At 48.1% G+C, this 21370-nt stretch overlaps 1 protein-coding gene across 3 annotated transcripts in view; it reads right to left on the reverse strand.

The window, feature by feature from the left end:
- The window catches only part of GRID1 (glutamate ionotropic receptor delta type subunit 1), a 770551-nt gene that overhangs the window by 247196 nt on the left and 501985 nt on the right, over window positions 1-21370 (reverse strand). For all 3 annotated transcript variants that reach the window (XM_032141682.2, XM_058436447.1, XM_058436446.1), the window contains exons 6-8: window positions 20391-20561; window positions 7432-7593; window positions 5897-6016 (exon numbers count right to left, since the gene is read on the reverse strand). In XM_032141682.2, coding sequence (XP_031997573.1) covers window positions 5897-6016; window positions 7432-7593; window positions 20391-20561 — 453 coding nt within the window. The remainder of the gene's footprint in view (window positions 1-5896; window positions 6017-7431; window positions 7594-20390; window positions 20562-21370) is intronic.

Consider the following 21370-nt stretch of genomic DNA (forward strand, 5'->3'; position numbering starts at 1 on the left):
TCATGATCTCTATGTATGGAGGGAGAAAAAAAACAAGAAAATACAACAGAAACATTAACAGTATTTATTTCTTGGTTTAAAGATTGTAGCTGACTTTTATGTTCTTCTTTTCATTTATCTGTATTTTCTGAACATTCTACCCTTAATGGGTATGTATTGATAAAACGCTACCTAAAATGAAATACTTGATTGCATCTTTTCCTTATTCCTTTACTGGGATGAAGCAGCAGTGTTTGTTTCAGTTCTCGGCTCTGTCAAAAATAGTTCTGCACAAGGGTTCAGAACGGTTGACATTTTACTTTGAAAATACACTGGAAGAATGTTAATCCATGAAGTTTACTTCTCTTCTGCGACTCACTGTGCACAGCTGGGAGTCTCTATGGGAGCAGCTTAATAGAGACACTGCACAGTCCTCAGACTAGATCCTCCCAGCCCCACCTCCACCCATATCCCCCTCCTCACTGCTGTGCCCACTTCCCAGGCTCCTAGCACCAACTGCTGGAGCCACCAGGTAAAGGCAGCTTCTACTTCATTACGAGTTAGCCTTTTCAACCTGGCTTCACCTCTTACAACTTCTGAACCCGAGAATTTGGGGCAATTTGTAACACTGCGTAGCAGATCTGCACGAGAATGTTAATGACGCACTTTCAACCTCAGGGAGGACTGGGGTCCTATGGCGTGGCAATCCCTGCACAAAGAGCAGTTATTACTCAGTGAATTATCAGCAGACACAAGGCTCTCCCAGGGACGCAACATCAAGGGGGGCATTTGATCCCCATCCAAAGCCAGCTTTTATGAAGAATCAAAACTGACAGAGAAGTTAGAAGAAGCGTCTTAAACTAGTAAAGGAGAATGAGGCCCTTCCATTTCCCTGGGAAATCGCTGGAACAGGGAGGCTGAGCCAAGGGCAGTGGTGGAAATTTCAATTCAGCAGGCTCCCAGCCAACAGGAAGGGACTGTGATGCCCTAATGCTGGCTGGGGAAGGTTGGAGCAGAAACTGAGCTGAAGGGGAGACAGGGAGTCACAGAACTGCATCTCCTCAAGTTCAGAAATGATGTTCTGGGTCCTCTGCCAAGCCCCCTCACTCCCAGGAAATCTGCCTTCCAAGCCCAGCACAGCATCATGCTTGCTGGTGCTATGCATCTCCCCAGTCTCTGGGCCTCTGTTCCCCAAACTTAGCTGTGCAGACCCCAATCCCCCACCTATTGCAACCAGCACATGTGCTTCTATGACTATTTAATACATTTGGGTCCCAGCAAGATCCTGCTTGACCAGACTTTGTAGGGCCAGAGAAAAGTTTGACCCCCTGGACAAAGTACTCCTTCAGCCTCTCTTGGTCCTAACTTGATTCTAGAAAGGAGAAGAAAACAGCTGTGTTGTCTCACACCACATCAGGGTCTCCCTCATCCAGGATGCAAGGCATAAAACAAAGCCACAGGCTGTCCAGATGCTCCTGCCTACTTGCCCCACCCTCCTGCCCAAGGACACCCGCTGCCCTGCACTGAGCCACTGAATTGGGTGGATGCCACCCACGGAAAATGAAGTTCAAAGGGCCTGTGAGCAGTTGGCAATTCTCCCAGGGTTTTCCTGCACAAGGGACCCGGAGTTAGTGGAAGAGAATGAGTTCCCTACACCAGTGCCATTAGGATGGAGAAAGGAAAACAGCTTCAGCAATCAGGTCATGGAGAAATGTTTCCTCTGGGCTATAAGTAGTGCTCCTATCCAGGCAAGTCATGCTTGTGGGGGAAAAAAAAGACAACCATGTTTTTCTTCTTGCAATGATTACACCAACACCAAAACAGCCCTGAAAATAAAATCTTATCAGAGGTGAAGTTCCACAGATCCGTCTCAGCCCTTGGTCTTTATATGGAGTGGACATCTGCTGCCAGGCATAGAAGAGGAGTTTGGCACTGCCCTGGCACACAGAGCTGAGTGATCCCAGCTGCACCAGCTCAGGGCTGCAAGAGGGAGCCTCCCATCTCTGGCCTTGGCTTTTGAGCTACAGTCTAGGGCACTGTCAGGCTGGAGGCTGTGTTTTAGGCCTTCCTGTGCCTCTCTGCTCTTGTGGAGTCTGTGATAGATATGCTCAGAGAAAACACACAGCCCCATTTGCCCAAAGCTGATGCCCTGTGCCATATGAGCACGCTCTCACTGCCAAGTGCTGCACAGTGTCATTACACTGACGCTTCTATCCAACAAGTAGGCTCATACTACCTGTAACTTTCCTCTGAAGAAACAAAGGTTCAGAAAAGGGAAATTGTGCAAAAACTCAGGAGAGGCAGAGCCAGGGACAAAGCAAAGGCCCGGGTCAATGAGACAACATACGTACAATGCACCTTTGGATACCGTGGATGCTTAACAGTTTCTGCCCGCTCCCTACACCCAGCAGCTTCCCACATCCCCCACCTTTGGAAACTTAACTACAGGTGGCTCTGACAGATCTGTCAGAGCTCAATCATGAGCTAAGGACATCTACATGGACACGTTCATGGAATCCTCTTTTGGAGATTCCTGTCTGAACAAAGAGAAACAAAGCCAAGTAGAAATTTGTGGAAGTCCTGTTACCGTTCTGAGCCCTGAAAAAAACATGCCTCCAATAGGACAGAAGAAGCATATACCACCCCCCACCCCCAAGACAAATGTCAGACCAATGCCTGTGAGAACTGGAAGTTTCCAGCAAACCTTTCCCCTGGTGGCAGACCCATGCCAGACAGCTCCAAGTACAAAACAGACAATTAATATTTTGCTTGTAGTTACACAGCAAGCTGATGACATAGACCTTTGATTTTTCCATACAAAGCTCATTCACTAAAAACGCACTTCCTGGATGAGATAATTGAATTAGTATTTGTCCAGCACCCTGCAGTGAAAGGCGATCACCCACTCCTTCCCTCCAATGAAGGGGCTGAGTAATCTACAGTCTCTTGATGCCACTTAATCTAAAATGTCTGGGTGACTCACCATCCCTGAGATTTCCCTCCAGGGTATTTAAGAAAATATCTTGCTCCTTAATTTAAATGATTCCTCTTGGTTTAAGTCTTAAAGAAACTGCTTAGTCTGTGTCTGGTTTTGTTCATATATGACATATATAATCTTTGCAGGGAATGCTGCCCCTGCCCAGCATCAAAGGATCTAGGAGTCTGCCCAGTCGACTCCTGTAGCAGCTGTGTACCTTGCATGGCCAAGAGAGCTGCGACCCCTTGGACTCTGACCTTGGGCACTTCTTCGATGACTGATCTTGGCACTGTTTTGGTGTGGCTCAGGACCCTACCCTCAAATTTGCCACCCATCCTCAATTTTTTTCTCCCTTATGTGAATGTCCTTTATTTTCAAGTTACCCCGATTTCCCAGCCCCACCCTTCACAGCCCCGCCTCCCACCCGAAACCACCACTCAGCTCTGCCTTCAAATGCTGCCCTACCCCCATGATACGGTCCTAATCCCTTTTCCTTGGTTCATCTGAAACCCCCTGGACTTGCTTTAATGCACCCTAGGCCTGAATCACAAACATTTGCTACAGTAAATCCCATTCCCTGCTTTCCAGATAACTTCCCCTTAGCAGCGATAAGCTGCTAGGCAGACAGATAACAACTAGGATATGCAGTTATTAAGGGCAGATTTTAAAATGACAAAAAGATACATTTTAAAAATAAAGCCCACTTGAAAATCAGCTTCCCTTCCAACTCAATTACATTCAGGCCTCCTGCTCAAAGCTCCTTATATTGAGAGATTCCAGCTCCCACTGGCTTCAGGGTTTTTGAGGCGCGTTGCCTTGGCAACATGGAAGGCCCAGACACCTGAAACAGGAAGTGGAGGACATAGTGCCTTCCCCTCTCTCAGGCACCTGAGGTGGCCAGCCTGGCGCCAGGCACAGGACTGGAGGGTCAGCTGCTTGAGACAAGGCGGGGACCTCCACAGCCGGCATTCCCACCAAAAGAAGTAGGTGGGAGAAGGAAGGAGCTGGCAGGCAGGACCTAACTTCAAAATAAGACTTGGGGATGAAGGCAAGTGCGCCAGGACTGTGGTCGATGTGAACAGTTATTCCAGCAGCCAGCTACACTTGGCAAGCTTTTTCACACCAGAGTGACTGAAAGAGCCCTCCTTACCTGGTGGGAGTCCCAGTGCAAGACCATATCTCTTGTGGTCGTGACCCAGACCAATGCTGACCACCCATCCCCATCCCCTTACCAAGTCCCACAGCTTTAGGCATTCCTAACAGACATCATAGGCCAGCCCTGGCTTCCTGGACATCTCAGGTCACACCATGGCCCTCCATGGGAAGTCACAGAATAGTTGCTAGCCGACTCCCTCTAGGATGCCATCAACAAACCTCTGAGCTCCAAAATGCCATCAAGCCATGTATGTCAGACATTGTGTCACAACAAATTATCGAAACTTCGATTATTTATATGACCAATCCATGACTCTCTCTTCTATCACAGAGTGGGCTAAAAATCCCCCGCCCCCCATCACACATGGACCCAGGCCATCCCAGTCTCTCCCTGGGGAGCTTGTCTTCTGCCCCATCTGTCACTGATGAGCTCTACACTGCTCCCTCCCTGTTCTCCAGCTCTCACACCCTCCACCAGTCCACACATGCGTCTTTCTACCCTGGCCCTCAGGAGCAAAACCAAAGAAGTCCCCCACCCAGATTCTCAGTACCCCAACATCACTTAGCCCTTGCCTCCCCCTCCACTGCTCCTAGCCAGTGCTGACATCAGGCTAGAGGGCTCTTTGCTGAGGGCTTATCCAGGCCCTGCTGAGAGCTCATTACTTGCGAGGACTGTCCTTCATGCTCCAGGCACCATCGTTAGTAGAGCCATCTTCCTTCAAAGTGTGTGAAGTGTGTACGTGTGTGTGTGTGAGCGTGTCTGTGAATACGTGAGGCTGTGCCTGAGTACATGCCAATCAGTCAATGCTTTCATTATTTCCGGAGAAGACCAAGCCGCTGTGGCCCATCTACACCATGAGTAGTCCCATCTCTGGCGTCTCCTGTACAGGCTATTTCTGGAAGTGCATCCAAGCCAGTGGAGTTGGCCAGGCCCAGGAGACCCAACCACTGACCACACCAGGATACCCACCATCAGCTCCACATTGGCTCACAGTGACCACATCCGAGGTCCTTCACTTGGATCATTGTTCCAAGCCCTTACTTGCCACGTTGGCCTCTTTGTGCTAGCCCTGTTAGACTCTTGGTGTCATCGGTCCACTTAACTTTGGGGATCCCCACCCTGGATAAAAGGCCACTCTCCACTATCCACAATCCTGAAAAACTGTTCTCTATCACCCATAAGAGGTGGAAGAAGAGGGAAAGTATCACTGGGAAGACTCAGGCTGCCACCTGCACCAGCACCAGCACCAAATAAAAAAGCCAAACCTCAGTGTGAGTTGTTCAACTCGTCTGTCTCTCATTTATCTTTCCGCTGGCCTCTGGCATTTTCCAATTTCCACCCTCCTTGCAGCTCCATTTTCTGTTTGTGGCCTTGTCTCACTTTTGGATCTGGAGGACACTCAGGCTGTAACCTCTGCCTCCTGCCTCAACCACAATTCACACTTGTCCCTGTGGTCGGGCTGATTTCACTGCTCTGAGAAAACACATTGTCCTTTGTAGCCTCCATGCAGCCCCCTGATCCAAGCAGTAGGACCCAGTTGTTACCAGGTACCCCTGCTCAACTCAAAGAGACTCCATTAGTGGCAATTTCTGTTTGGAAACCTCTCTGCACCTACTCCCCAGCATGCCCTATAAACACCAGCCAATGGTAGCATCAGCAGAGAGACTAGGAGGGAGGATATTTGTGCTAGTTAACAGTTGCTGGGAGCCCAGGGACCCTGTAGCTGTTGCTGTCTTCGGTGGCACCATAGCAGGAAGATTGGAAGATAGGAGCCTGAGGCTTACCTTGCGCATGTCTTTGCCAAAAGTCTCACTATAGGTAGTGCCAAGGATTTCAAACTGGACATACGGATTCGAACTGTCCTCCCGAAACTCCATCACCCCAGTGAGGCCAGTGATGTGGCCCTGCAGAAGAGGAGAAAAACCCATTGGAAAATCTGGTTAAGGTAAAGGATGGAGTCCCAAAGGCTAAGAGGAGCAAGGAAGTGGTCACCAAGGAGGGAGCAATCAGAGTCTTGAGACCATGGACAGGCTGTAACGAGGACAAGACGGGCTGGTGGTCCTAGGCCCTCAGAGCAGGATCAGTACTTTCTAGGACATTTGTTTATAGGAGAAATCCGTAAGGCTTGCACCTGTCATTCATACCATCTATACGCTTAGAGTCCCTGCTATGTGCCAGGCACCATGCTAGCCATGAGATTAAATAGTAGCAGCTTTTGTTCCTGCCCTCTTGAAGCTTAGTCCTTCCCTTGCAATCAGTTCCAGGAGTTCACCTTAGCCTGACCCAAGAGGAAATTCAAAGGTCAACAGGAGACATATCAGACACATAATGGTAAGTTGCAGGGCAGCAAACATGTGCATTGGAGGGCACAGCCAGGTCCCGAGCTTGGATCCTGGCTTTGCCACCTGTGCCACCTTGGGCACATTGCCCATCTCCCAGCTTTGGCCTGAAGTTAATTAGCTCCACATCATAGAACCCACAAAGACTAAAGGAGAAAATATGTACAAAGCACAGCATCCAGCATAGACTGGCTGTGGTCTCCATGCCTCTCTCTACTGGCTCAGTGGGCTCCATAGGAGAAGAAGGCAGCAGGAGGCTGAGGGAGCCATGGTGAGCCCCTTTCTCTCTCCAAGCCCAGAGTGAGATTCTCATCAAGATTTATCTCTCATAGTTCCTGTGAGCCTACAGAGTCCCAGAAACACCTGGCCCAGAAGGAGCCCTGGCTCTGCCCTGGGCTGTAGTAGATTCTCACCTACACTAGAGCATGTTCCCTGCTACTGAAACCACATGCAACTCATTGTGACTAAACTCCTAATGCTATGGATTTCCCTAAATGCTCTTTAGAAGCCTCTAAAAGTGAATTCACTCTAACAAATCGTCCATAGATTACTCAGTTCACTTCAAATCCAGCTTTCTAATTTGGTATCACTCCTCAGCACATAAGATACATCACAAGCGCACATACAGGTGCACTCCTTTCTTGGGGAGTGGTGGTCTGCATAGAGGGGTACCTTGCAGACATGGGATAGGCAGCTGCCTCCATTTCATACCTACTTGCAGCCAAGGGCAAGTTGCTTAACTTCTCAGAAGTTCTTATATTAAATTGAAGACAGTAATGATAGTATGTATTCATGGACCACAGCTCACCTGGCGTGTAGATGCTGGGACAGGAAGAGTGACAAGGAGAGAGGAATGGGGAGGGGCCTACTGGGGCAGCCACACAGAGCCTAGCTTCAGGCCAGCTGCTAGAGGGGAACACAGTGGAGGTATAAGAAGGGGCCTGTCTTTGGCCAGGTTGGGGGTGCCCCCTCACATGTACCTTTTTGATGGTATCCAGCATGGACCTCCCACCGTTCCATGGCTTAGTGGACTTCCGTATGCAGTTGAGGCTCGCCATGCTATGCCACTTTCGGTCCTCCAGCTTCCTGTGAAAGGCGTTGGCCAGCATCAGAACACTGTCATACAGATAGAGGTTGGAGATCTGCAAAGACAGAGGCAGTGAAACCCTTTCCACAGGTGCATTTCTAGAGAGCTTTGGAGAAACTCACAGAAAGGAGGAGGAATGCAGGATGCCAACACTAAGCTGTGGTGCCCAGTATCTATGCGAAGATCCTCGGCTTTTAGGTGTACTTTCAAAAACCCAGCCAGCTTCTAGAGTCCTGAATGGAATAAGACCTTGCCCTGCCTCAGGAACTAGAGTGGGATGTGCATCTGTACATCAACAAGGAGAACCCTGATCTGTAGCTGATTGAGATGTGCACATAGGCAAGTTACTCACTCAGGTAAGGGAGGATGGAGGGAAGAATAAGCAGAAAGCTCAGTGTTGAAGGATTAGTAGGATAAAGGGAGGGCACAGCATTTGCAAGGGCATGAAGGTGTCAAGAGACAGGGCCAGGTACAGCACAGTCCACCAGAGTTTTTTGTAAAGGACCAGCTCATAAAGATTTTAGGCTTAGTGGTCTCTTTTGCAACTGCTCAACCCTACTGTTATAACTTGAAAGCAGCCATAGACAATATATAAACATATGGATGCGGCCATGTGCAATAAAACATTATTTTCCAAAACAGGCAATATACTGGATTTGCTCTATGGGCCACTGCTGGCGGATCCTTGGGTTAAAGGGACTGAAAGCAGTTCAAGACGACTGTGTCAATGGGTACAATACAGAGGGAGCAGGATCAAGGGAGAAGCAGAGATTGAGCCCTGCAAAGACTTAGGGACTTACTAAGGAGGAATAGCAACAGAGGTGACTGTAGGGAGAAGGAAGCCATTGTTGGGTCAGTGTACAGGAAGCTGGAGATCAGACCTGGGCCTCAGAAAGACCACTCTGGTCACTGGACAGGCCTAGGGTGAATGGTGGCCTGAGTGACGAGGTAACAGCGAGGACGGTGGTAACAAGAGATGAGGATTCTGATGCCTGCTCTGCAGTGGAGTCACTGCCACCCAGGGAACACATTTGGGATTTGCAACTGTGCCCATCTGAGGACTATCCTTCTGCTTAGTTGACTGATGTGAGCTCAGTGGTAGAGGAGACACATCCCTGTCTCAGAGCTCTGGAGAGTAAGGCCATGACTGAGAATCTAGGGTAGCAGTGTGAAGAACGACACTACAACATCGGGGCCCAACCCATGTGTGGGGTCCAGGGTGGGCAGGCCAGGCTCAGCCTCCTGAGTGTGGCTACAGACCCCGATCGGGATGTGGAGGAGCTGGAAGATAGCACCCGCCCTCCCAGGGGAGAAGGACAGCCCTGTTTTCGGATGTTACCTTCACATCACCCTAGCCCTCCATGGGGACATTGGAGCACAAAGGAGAGGAAGAGGAGAAGGGAAGGGGGTGAGGGCGAGGTAGCATCCACCCTCAGTCAGGTTTGTGGCCCCCCACTGATAACTGTTGCACAAACAACCCTCAGCCAAAGTGGGTCAAGGGGACCATTCTCTGAACGCCTAAGCAGCAAGTCGTCTGCTAAAAATATTTTAGAAAAACAAAATCACCAGATAAAAATAGGATATCATGTCAGCCTCACAGGACTCCTGGGAAGATCAAATAGGCTCCTTGGGCTGCAAAAAGAACCCCTCCTCCCCCAGCCTCACTCCCACCCTCCTCAATATGTCCCTGTACCACAACAGCTCTGTGCCTTGTTCTCTGCCTGCAATTTACTTCCTCATGTTTTTTAGTCCAGGTGCTCCAAAAGCAGAACCTTAGATCAGAACTTAGGTGGCGCGAACTCTCCAGCAACTGAAGCTGAAGTCTGAGATGAGACAATAGGAGGTGCAAAGCATCACAAACATCTGCCCCATCATGCCTGTCCAGCCCTCAAGGGCCATTCCCAGCATGTCACATCCAGGCAGAGCTGACTGCCTCCCCTGTAGGTATCCTTGTGCACAGACCATTGCTAAAGAGCTCTGTCCTGTCTGCCACTGTCCTGTCCCCCAGCTCCGACCACTGTGTGCTGCATGCCCAGGGCCTCTGCATGCTGTAGGTGTGACAGGTAGGAGGAGGATGGCCAGATGTTGCAGAGGTGTCAACAGTGTGCTAAAACAAGAGCCTTGAGCTGATGGGGAGCAGAAGGTCAGTGCCTGGGCTGACCCTCTTTAGGGGCCTGCAGCACACAAGAGCTTACTTGACAGCAGGGGGAAAACTAAGTACCACCACCTAACGGGAGCTCACCCCCCACTGCACAGGGAACACCATGACAGAACTGTGCCCTCAGCCACTTGAGGCCTAGGGGATCATTTCCTCAATGAGCAGGACTAATTCACTCTTTGTTGCTGTCAACTCCCCAGCCCTCAGGAGCCCCCACCACTGCATGTGTTGATAAGTCTTCCTCCCCTCTGGGAAACAAACCCATGATGGAGATGTTGTTATAAGGAATATAAGCCCCTTAAAATTGGTTTGTTGTTTTTTTTTTTTTTTCTTTTCCCAAGAGAATAATTTGAAGCTGAGAATCCTTAATGATGGGAAGATTTCTCTTCTCAAGACATTCATGGGTCTACCAGCCACCCACTCATAGCTGATGCTATTTAACCAGCCAGGTCTCTCTGACCCCTACCCCCACCCACTCACACACTCACACATCAGGGCAGAGTCCACAGCACCAGCTCATCTGTGGCTCTGACCAGAACCCAGTGGAATCTCCCTTTCACTTCAGCACTTCTATTCACAATGCATTAAGGTACTCAACAAATGTATGAATGCAGAGAGGTCTTGAACAAAGAGGAAAAAGCAGGACATGACTCAGAAAGGCCAAAGGAAGCCCTCAGTCCTCCCACAGGTATGTCTGCTTGGAAGGGTGAATACATCCCAGTTCACGGGAACAGGCTTGAGCAATGCTCTTTTCCAGGCATAGATAGGCAGGCCTTCCCACTGCCCACATATCACCCTAGATGTACCCTCTTCCATTATATATGTTGTCATCTCATGAATGTGTTTACCTCAGCCAACTTTGAGGTCTTTAAGTACTATCTCTAGAACTCAGCACCAATCAAAGCACATAGCTGGTGCTTAATGTATGTTTCATGGCTGAACACATGGTAGACACATGTATGCACAAATGGAAGGATAGATGAGTGTGTAGATGTATGGGTAGATGGATGGACGGATGAAGTGATGAAGTGATGGATGGATGGATGGATGGATGGGATGATGAAGTGATGGATGGATGGATGGATGGATGGATGGATGGATGGATGGATGAAGTGATGGATGGATGGATGGATGGATGGATGAAGTGATGGATGGATGGATGGATAGATCTTCTCAGAAGGCATACACTAACCATGTTTTACAAAAAAGAGAAATTATAGAAAATGGGCAGTAGATAAAAGAGATTTTATCCCTCCAACTTAGACTTTGGAGAGAGCCTCTTTTGTTCAAACAGCAATTTGTTCTCGTCTAAAACCTCCTCAAAACATCTTCTTGATTTTCCCATGGAGCTGTTTCCATCTACTCCACTTACTCCTAACTCTTCCCTGGTAAGATGTTGTCTCTCCCTGCCTTAGGCATAATCTAACACTGCAGTAATAATCTGTGGCTCCCCCATCTGCTCTCCAACCTCAGCATCCTCACTGAGACAACCTACTTTGTGCAAACTGACTTTAGCTGACAGTTCACTGGTGGGGATGCAGAGGGTAGAAAAGGCCCTAATCTCACAACCTATTCAGAGAAGGGATTTTTGGATGAAAAAAATCACAAGTAGATGGTAGAAAGGCAGTTTATGCTTGGGGCCCTCTCCAGAGCCTGATAAACATAAGAGAAGCCTTTCCTCAGGGAAGATGGCTGGATACCAGTGTCAGGGTTGGTCATGCCAAGCCCCTGGGAAGGAAGTCTGGAAGGACGGAGGCTCCCAGATGCATGGATGCTCACTCGTCATTGACCACCAGGGGCCAGCAGCCTAGGCTGGAGTCACAGGCCACAGGTGCAGAGAATGAGGCCTGGCTTGAAGAAGTCCTTGCCTCCCTCCCTCATACTGTAGGTTAGGCACAGCACAGAGTCCATTAGCAAAGGTAAGGCAAGCAAGCAGATGCTGTCACTATTTAAGCCCTCCTCCCCATGCAAGCAGGAGTCCAGGCCTCTGGGTGACCTAGGAGCACTGCAGCATAAAGTTCCAGGAACCAAAAAAGCATTCCAGGTAAGAGTAAATTTGAGAAGCAAAAGAGAGGTCAAAGTGTCAAGGCCACGGGCATGGCAGAGGAGAGACCTGGCTGCAAAGCACAATCCCTGGAACCAGGTCAGAGATGCTAGAGGGAGTGAAGTCAAGGCCAGACAGAAGCCAGGAAAAGGGCTTGAGGCTTTCCTGGGAGCTCGTGGGCTCTATTATAAGTGAGGAGAGAGCTGGAAGAGGGACTGGACAGTTTCATTTAGCCACCCCAGAGATTTATGACAAGTTCCTCTTTCACTAATTACCATATAGTACAACTCTCACACTAGGGTTGCAGCTTGGGCAAGTGGTCTAATAGGATCAGCAACAGCTTTGGATTCATCCCAACCTGGACCAGCTTTGCTCACTGCTGGACCCCAGGTCTCTACAGTAGTGTGTGGATACAGCAAGCACTCAATAAGTGTTGATTGAACGAGTGAAGTAGATCTCCACTAGCATCCATTTGCTGAGTGATATTGAAAAAGCTGTTGAACACTCTGAGACTTATCTTGATAACAATAAAATACAGTGTGATCTGGGCCCCTGGAGAGGTGCAATGTGGCAGTCCTGATTTACCCACCTGTGGAATGCAGATGGTAATACCCCTGTGTGCCAAGTACTATTCTAAGATCTTTGCATGCATCTTCATCTTTAGAGGGAGAGAGACAGAAATGAATAGAAGAGGCAAATAAAATATCTATGCAGCTTCCTGATTTCAATATGTATGAGCTGAGAGCTCCTCCAGGGATGTCCCCAGAAGCTGGGGTCAGCCCGAGTCTGGATGCAGAACATGAGGACTACTGAGAAAATGAATTTGTATCCTCCAACACCACTTATCCTCTCCCACAAAGCCTCTTGGTCCCTAAAGCCTTCCAAAGGCACGAAGGGATCATGTCTGACTCCTGTAGCTTGAGGGTCAGAGATCAAGCAAGAATCAGCACTGAATATTAATTCCCAGTCCCACCTGAAATCTGCTCACCTGTATACATGTCCCTGGCCTCCTCCAGGCCCCAGCAGCACAGCCACAGCTGCCACAGCCCCCAGGGTCTGAGCCGCACCTTTCAGGGCTACATGATCTGAGGTGTTACAGGGCTGCCCTTTAAGGGAAAGGCCACTTCTCTGCCCCTAGGATGTTTCATAAAAGGTACCAATACAGGAAGGCTCAGAGAGTGTGTGTTGTGTGGTGGGGGGTGGAGGGGGAAGCTTTATAATACCCTGACTCTGGCTCCTGAGAGGGAGACAGTGTGGCCCGCTGCAGTCAAAAGCCAGACATTCACATAGCAAGGCTGGCTCAGCCACGGGAGCCTTTGGCACAGTGGATTCTGCAATGAGATCAGCGAGGTGTGCAGGGGAGGTGGGGAAGGCAGGCAGGGTATGGCTGGAACAAAGGCCAGCTGCAGTCCAGCATCCATGGAAGGCACATGCTCTGCACTCCACCCTCTCCCAGCTCAGGGGTTTCAGTCCTGGGGAAGCCTCCAGATGTCCTCACTCAATGGTCACCTCCCATTTTTGGGGTGGAGTTCAGGTGCCCTTATTTTTCCCTAGGGAGATGGTAACCACTGGTTAACCTGTCTCCAGCCTCAGATCCTCCCTTTCCACACTGCACAGAGTTGCCTTTCTCAGATACAAGTCTTCCACATCACATCACATAACCAAGGGCAGAGCCCCAATCGCTGTTGTCCCCTCCAAGTTACTTCCCAACTTCTTGCCTCTCACCCCTTGCCCCAGGCACAATGAACTCTTCCCCTGCTCTCTCAGGCCTCTGGGCCTGTGCACATGCCAGTTTACCTAATCAGAACGTGCTTCAACATGGAAATTAAAATTCCCAATTTTGAGGGGTTTAGAAGAATTTGCGAAAGGTCTAACATAAGAAGAAATGCATAACAAATTCATAAATGGGCATTTATGGAATTACTGAAAGTTGAATAACAGTTCTAAACATGTTCTTAGAAACATAAAGTTAAAGAGATTTCAAGGCATTTGCAAAGAAAATGCCTCTTCTTAGAAGACAAGTGGTGGTGGATAGAGGCTGCTGGGGACAGAGATGGGAGCTCTGTGTGAATAAATGTGGAACTGGCCATTTCCCACCAGAATCCCAGGCTATGCATTTCCCTGAGATGGCAGGATCCTGGCAAGGTGTAAAGTTCCAACATCAGTTACCCATGCAGGAGGTGGGTCCTCAGAAAGATAACGGGAAAGGTAGGAGGCATCTCTGGGAAGCAGGAGAGAACTCAGCCGTGAGCTCTTGTTAGGGGCTTGAAGCTCTTGAGAGACCCAGATGGACACTCTCGGCTGCTGGATAATTAGAGATGAGTCACAAGAAGTTGACTGAGGACCAGGGATGGAAAAATAGACTTTTAAAAAAAGTTATTACCAGAATTTCTATTACATCAGTAACTATATTTTATTTAGGAAAATACCTTGTGTCAGCAGGAGCAAAGGCCACCAGTAAGACTGTTAAATTGATCTTCATGAGAAAATAAGGAATCAAGACCCAGAGGGAGGAAATGGAGGGAGGGCAGGGAAGCCAGCAAGACAAGGAGATAATGGAGCACTGGGGGCAGGGGAGCAGTGCTCAGAAATACTGCACGTTCCCCAGCAGGGAGGGGCTTTGAAGGCTGAATCCTGCTTGAGCAGCTACAATGCAAATGCCCCACCCAACTCCCCACCGCGTGTAACACCAGCTCTGAGGCTCCTGAGGAGACGTGAAGGCTGCCCTAGTCCACTCAGGCCACTGTAACAAAAAAAACATAGTCTGGGTGGCTTATAAGCAACAGAAACTTAACTTCTCACTGCTCTGAAGCCTGGCAAGTACAAGATCAAGGTGCCTACAGATTCTGTGTCTGGTGAGGACGTGCTTTTTGGCTCATAGGTGGTGCCTTCTCATCTTGTCCTGCCAGAGTGGAAGAGGAGAACTCTGGTCTCTTCAGCCCCTTATAAGGGGAAGAATCCCATTTATGAGGGCTCCGCCCTCATCACCTCTCAAAGGTCCCACCTCCTAATACTGTCACCTTGGGGATTAGGTTTCGACACAGAAATTTTGGAGGGATACAAACATTCAGACGATAGTGGATGTCTTGTGCAGAAAGGAATTTGTTGTCTTGTTGAAACCAGGAAGGCACTGACTTTCCACCTGGGCAAGCACTGGGCAGGGTGAAGGCAGGCACATTGAAAGCCCAGGTGTTCTGGTCAGTTATTGAGTCCCTGGAAGCAGGATCAGGACCAGAGATAATGAGCATATAAGCTCCCCATGAAGTGTGTTGAGCTCCTCAGGAGTGCTGCAGGCTCCCAGGTCGATCCAGCTAAGATCTCTGCCCCCATCAGTGGGGAAGAGGCCCCTGGAGGACAGGAGGGTGTGCCTGCCGGGTGGCCAGGCTGTCTGCCTTCCTGGCAGCAGCACATGCCTTCTCTGTAGTAAATCTGAGACTTCAGTCACGTTTTATTAGGGTATTCCAGCCTAGTATCTGTTATGCTGTGGGGCCCAGGGAATTGTTGTGCATCCGCATTATCAAAGTAAAAATCATCCTTGGAGGAGAAGGAAGATGAATCGCAGGCCAGGGTCAGAACCAGACCATTATCCTCCCAACACCAAAGCTGGAAGTGTGGGAAATGTTTTCATTAAGAAAGGGTGCATTTCCTCCAGGCTTCTAAAGAGCCCAGTTTTCTCTTCCCTCTGTCATTAATCAAGCAAAGTGGACTGTTCAGGGAGACATCACAGAGGCAAACAGCAGGAACTGACCTCTGACCAAATCCTCAGACAGGTTGTGGTTGGCCAGCAAAGTTAGACAAGCAGCTGACAGAGGGTCCAGCAGGGAGGACAAGTTGACACCCAGATATCACAGCTTGAGAAATCCACGCCAGGTGAAGTCTCTCTGCCAAACTGCTGCCGGTCCAGCTGTCCTGGGAGAGGGCACCACAGCCAAGCCTCAGGAGGAAGCAGATGGTAACAGAGGGCACAGGGGAGGCAGGGAGCTCTGCTCACTGCTGAATCTGAGGGGACAGTGTGAAGAGTGAAGAGGGCTGTCTGTCCACACCCAAGGCTTCCTGGGCTCCAAATGCACACATGGCCACCTGCAGCCAGAACAGCAGCCAGTTGCACCCAAGGAAAACACCTGTGCAATTGTCTCTGACAAAGCCTTCCCCACTCTCCATGTTAAATGCTCCCATATGGGTCTTTAGGGCTAAGTAAACCATTGAAAGTGACATGAAATCCAAGGTAGCTGGTATGGGGAGGCTCAGTGAAGCTCCAGAGGACAGGCTTCTACCAACAGGTTAACAAAAACCTTTTAGCCATGGAAGAGTACAGGAAACCCTAAAAAATAGGGATGTTAGAGGGGGAGAGATTGAAATCCTCTAATAGAGTGTGTGCAGCACAGAGGAGGAACGATTCAATCAAGCCATTCAACAATTTAAAAATGCACAAAGAAGAGAAATTTCAACCTGAGGGAGCATTTTATGGTAATACCACATTAGCCCCCAAAGCTTAATTCAGGGATCCGGCTCCACAGTGACCACACAACACAGTTTATATCATTTGCCTGTCACCCCTTAGAAACACATTTGAATATAAATGGGGAGATGGCTATGTGATAATACGCCTCTTACTTCAATTGCAGCCCTGATGTCACAGGGCAGTACAGTTCCAGAGACAGAGTATGTTACAGATTCTCCTCTGAGCAAAGATGTCTGTGAAATCTTAGCAAAGTCTCAGGGTTCTGAGGGACTGGTTATCGCTTTTATTACTGGCTGAGTCAGACAAGTCCTAAACTAACTTGTCAAGGAAACAAGAATGAGAAATACACAAATAAGACAGTGCTTTGTGGGGAAAAATAAACAACAGTGCTGCATGCTGGCAAATGCAATGCTTTTGGAGCACTAGGGGTCACATATTTAGGTATTTTTCTTCCAAGGGACTTTCTTTCTGCTAAATAGGAACCAAATTGATTTGCTATAATAGTTCTTGGTTGGCTTTAGAGCACAGAAAGCCCTGACCACAAGCCTCATAGAGGATGAGACAGTTTCTGAGGCCAGCTCAGTAGAGAAGCCAAGGGATGGATGCTCTTGCAAAAATTCCCTGTTCTTCTTTGTCCTCCCAGGAACTTCTAAACCACAATGATCTTCCCAAGAGCAGGCATTTGGTGGGGGGGACTAAAGATGGACTGGAGAGCTCCATTTCCAAAAGGATCTTTACTAATTTCATCAAGACAAAGTTAATAATCCATGACATAATTTTTTTTTCCTTGAGTTGTTCTAAACATGTTAGAGTCTTCTCGATAAATCTCACAGCTAGAGGCTAGTAGAAATTAGTTTGCCTTCTACACTGTCATTAAGAAAGAAAGAAGTGGTAATAGCTATGGAGGAAACTGGAAGGGAATGGCTTGTAAATGAGATGAATCTACAAGCTGCCCAAGTAGTTGTTGGGCAGGATGAATAAATAAATCCACATTTTCCTCTCATGATACTGCCTTGCAAGGAAGCAGATGCAACAAATGGAGACAGAGATTCCTTTAATAAAGTGTTTTACATATATATATGTATATATATATATGTATGTATATATATACATAATAAAGTGTTTTACATATGTATATATATATATAGATATAGAGAGAGAGAGAGAGAGACAGAGGCATCTAGAGTCAGTTTAACTTGTACTGAGACCTGCATTCTTAATAGATTCATCCTTTAATTCCTTATCGAGGGTCTTCAATGAGCAGGGTCTTGTGGCCTTGTATAAAGAGCTACATGAGTCTAAAATACATAGCCTCTCATCTCCCAAGCAAGGAAGTTATGATTGAGTACCCATGGGAGAGATGTGGACAGTAAGTGGTACACAAAGCCTGTGATAAGGGGCTGGAAAGATAGAAACTGCCCTCCCACCTGCAGTGATGCCTTTAAAAAGCATGTTTGGAGATAGGCAGACTAAATCACACCAAAAAAAAAAAAGGCTATGTTCAGCCTTTCCATGGAAACCCTGAATGTACCTGTCCACCTCCTCAGTAATGATGACAATAGGTTAAGTATCCCGTATCTGAAATGCTTAGGATAAGAAGTGTTTTTATTTGGGATCTGTTTTTCAGATTTTGAAATATTTGCATTATATTCCAATTCCAGTTGAGCATCCCTAATCCAAAAATGCAAAATCTGAAATGCCCCAATGAGCATTTTTTTTAGTGCCATTTTGGCACTCAAAAATTTCAGATTTCAGAGTACTTCAGATTTCGGATTTTCATATTAGAGATACTCAACCTGTACTGCTAATAGCTCAGCTCTGAACTGAATACTTTCCGTATGTTCTCCGATTTAATTTTAATTATGACTCTGGAGGATAATATTCTAACCCCCAATTTAGAGAGGAGGGAGCTGAGGCACAGAATGATAAACAAATAATAATAATGAAATAATTGGCTAGTAACTAGAGTTACCAGGATTTGAACCGAGGTGACTTGATTCCTCTTTTACTGTTGCTGCTATTGCTGTAAAATTCCTGTAGTGTTGCACTTCAGCTTTGCTCTTTATGCAATGCCTGGGTCTCAGCAGGAACAGAGGGAGGTGTAGTGTCCCAGGGTTCCTGGGTCTGACACTGCATTTACCTCATTTGATGATGTCCGGCCACATATCTGGGAGCTGCACCTTTGTTTCTCCTCTCCATGGGCTCATGTCATTTAAGTAGGCCCTCAGCTAGATTCTCCTTTGAACCCCTCAGTCTCTCTTTCTCTCTCCTCCAGTGAAAAGACTTTTTGCATCCAATGTGTCTGATATGCAACCAAAGGGCCCACCTGCACCTTTCACCCACAGCAAAAGGGGGCATCACAGGCCTCAACAAGAAGCACTTTCTTCTTTCCCCTGCTCTAACCTTTGCAGACACTTCTGTGCCATGGAAAATGGCCCCATCTTTGTTCTTCAAGGAGACTCAGTGCAGTTTAACTAAGACCTAGAGAATGATTTAGGGCATATGAGGCAAGGGTGCCATGTATTTGGGGAGGGAGGAAGCCCTTCAAGGGAGAGAGAAGCTAGAAAGACCCTGCAGGGAGTGAGACCCTCACAGGCTCTGGCCCCACAGAGAACAAAGGGATTCCCCTCTCCCGCTGCACTGGGTGGGAATGGGCACACATTCCCTGAGCCCCATTGTTTAAGGCCATTTCCATCCACATGGAGGCTGGGAATCATGACTACAGAGGCACAGTGAGAGAAACTTACTTGGCCTTCACCATTTCTTCCAGACTCCACATAGAGGAAGGCAGAATAAACCAGCAGCATCTCAGCGTAAACTCTTGCACCAGGGCCTTTCACTCTGACTCGGGTGTCCAGGGCTCTTGAGTCCATGAGTGCTGCGGGGGCCTTGGGTCCACTCTCTTGGCCACCCCTCCACCACCTTAGAAAGACCCCAGACACTCTGGTGGGCTCCCTGGAGCACAGACACTGGTGGAATGGGGATTACTCCAGCTAAAATCAATGTCTGCTGTGTTTCCACCTCAATCAAGAACACATTTCTCATGTTTACCATCCGTTGAGGCATGTTTCCTTTTTCTCCCCACATATGAGATTATAGAGTAGATTCATTCCTTTGGCAAATTTGACACATGTCCACACCCTACTCAAGATTCCAATAATTCCCTTCCACAAAACGTGAGGACCCTAATACGGTGAGAACAAAATGTTATGGGGTGGGGCTGATACTTAGATGGCAGATACACCGTCTCTGTTCTGCAACCCCAATTTCTAACCCTCATGCCTGGCTGGGTAAAGATGGATGGAACTAGTTTCAAATGCTGAATGGCAAGCATATCACATGTACAAACTTCTGGGCAATTTCCACAAACCCAACTGGAAGAAATTTCCTTCTGTCCTGGGGCTCTCACTAAGCATCAGTGAAAGTTTTCTGAGGCACCACATTCCTAACCTAGAAGTGGATTTGAGGCTGCCAGTGGGTACTCTCCACACTATTTCCCTGTTGCTCCCAAACACCCAGAGAGAAACCACCTCTTACACCAGGCACATAGCTCTCCATCATATTCCAAGGCCCAAGACAAGCTAGTGCCGAATGCACATACTTAGGGTTGAAGGACTGACTAGAAACACTTGGTACCTCTGGGCCTTGGAAGGAACCATGTGGGTAGGGGTTCCATGTCATGGTCCTGCTGTCCTGCCCCTCCCTGCTCAGCTGAGCATCCAACAGTGTCCTGCGTGACCCAAGCCTCAGCACTCAGCTGATGTGCTGGGATAGTCCCATCTTGCTTTGCAAGGGTCACGTCTGTATTAACAAGAACCTAAAACAGGTTCAAAATGATCACTTCCCAAAGAAGACTCCATCCCCAGCCCTGCCAGATGAACACATTCCCACAAAGCAGTCATCACAGAGACATAAGAGACAGGAATCTCTTTACCATCTATGCATGTGACTTTTAAATACCAGAGACACCCGGTGAGCCAATAAGCCCTGTCTGCTGACAACAGGCATAATTGCCTGCTAGTGCTGCTCAGAGACACTGCCCAGTCAACCAGTTTCAATTTCAACAAATGACAGAGCTCTAGTAATTGAAGTTGGTGGCAATAGGAGGCCCCCACATGTCTCCCTTGGCCAAGGGTGTGGGTGAGACTCTTGGTGGAGGGGACCGGGGAGAAGAGGCTGAGCACTGACCTGCAGCATCTGGAGGTAGCCTTCCTGGGGGTCGCAGAGCAGGGAGGAGATGCGGTGGTTGTTCCTCATGCATTTCTGATTGTCTTTTGCAGACGGAAAGATTTGCCGGACCACAGTCATCCTTCCAAGGGCACTATGGACCAGATCCAGGATCTCCGGGTCACTGATTTCCTAGAAAAATAACCAGGCCCATGCTTACCATCCACTCATGAACTATCTCTGCAAGAGACCTATCAGGAGGTATCTAGGCCAGCAGCCTGAAAAGCTGATGCCAAAGAGGGTAAGGGATTGGGCCCACGTCACACAGTTCATTAGTTGCTTATTCACAAATAATACTTGCTATCCCTTAGGGGCAAACAAGATTAGTCAACATCTTCCCTGAAGGCTAGAAAAAGATGTTTGAGGCTAAATCACTGATGCCCTGGTTTCCACAGGTGTGAAGCTTTTAGGAACCAACGCTGTAAAAGGTCATGGTAGACATTAGCAAGGCAGAAAGGCTAGCTTTCCTTTTGGGCGTCACCTACCTGATTCTGACAGGGAAAGCTGGGTTTCTCTGCCATAGTTGATCAAAATAGAATGAGTTTCCCTGAATTCTTCTAGAATTACATTCATTTTACAAAATATTTGCATATGAATTTTGAGAATATATCATTTGTTCACTATTCATTCCACAAAATCTACCTACATCTCTGAAGTTTGTTCTGTACTAAGCACTGTGGATACAGCCAGGAACAAATCAGGCCCTATCCTGTCCCATGAATCTCATGGGCATCCTAGGATAGAATATGCCAAGTTCCAAGGCTAAGGAAATCTGTGTGCTGTCCATATTGACTATGCAAAGCCCTTTGCTCACATTAGCTCATTTAGTGCTCACAACATCCCATCCTGGTATGATCCACTGTGGAGCATAGAAATAGCAAGGGGAGGAGACCACAGGCGTTCTTTCCAGAACAGGGCTTCCATGAGGAATCTGACAAGGG

Source organism: Hylobates moloch, unplaced genomic scaffold (genome assembly GCF_009828535.3).
Source record: "Hylobates moloch isolate HMO894 unplaced genomic scaffold, HMol_V3 SCAFFOLD_3, whole genome shotgun sequence".
NCBI lineage: Eukaryota > Metazoa > Chordata > Mammalia > Primates > Hylobatidae > Hylobates > Hylobates moloch.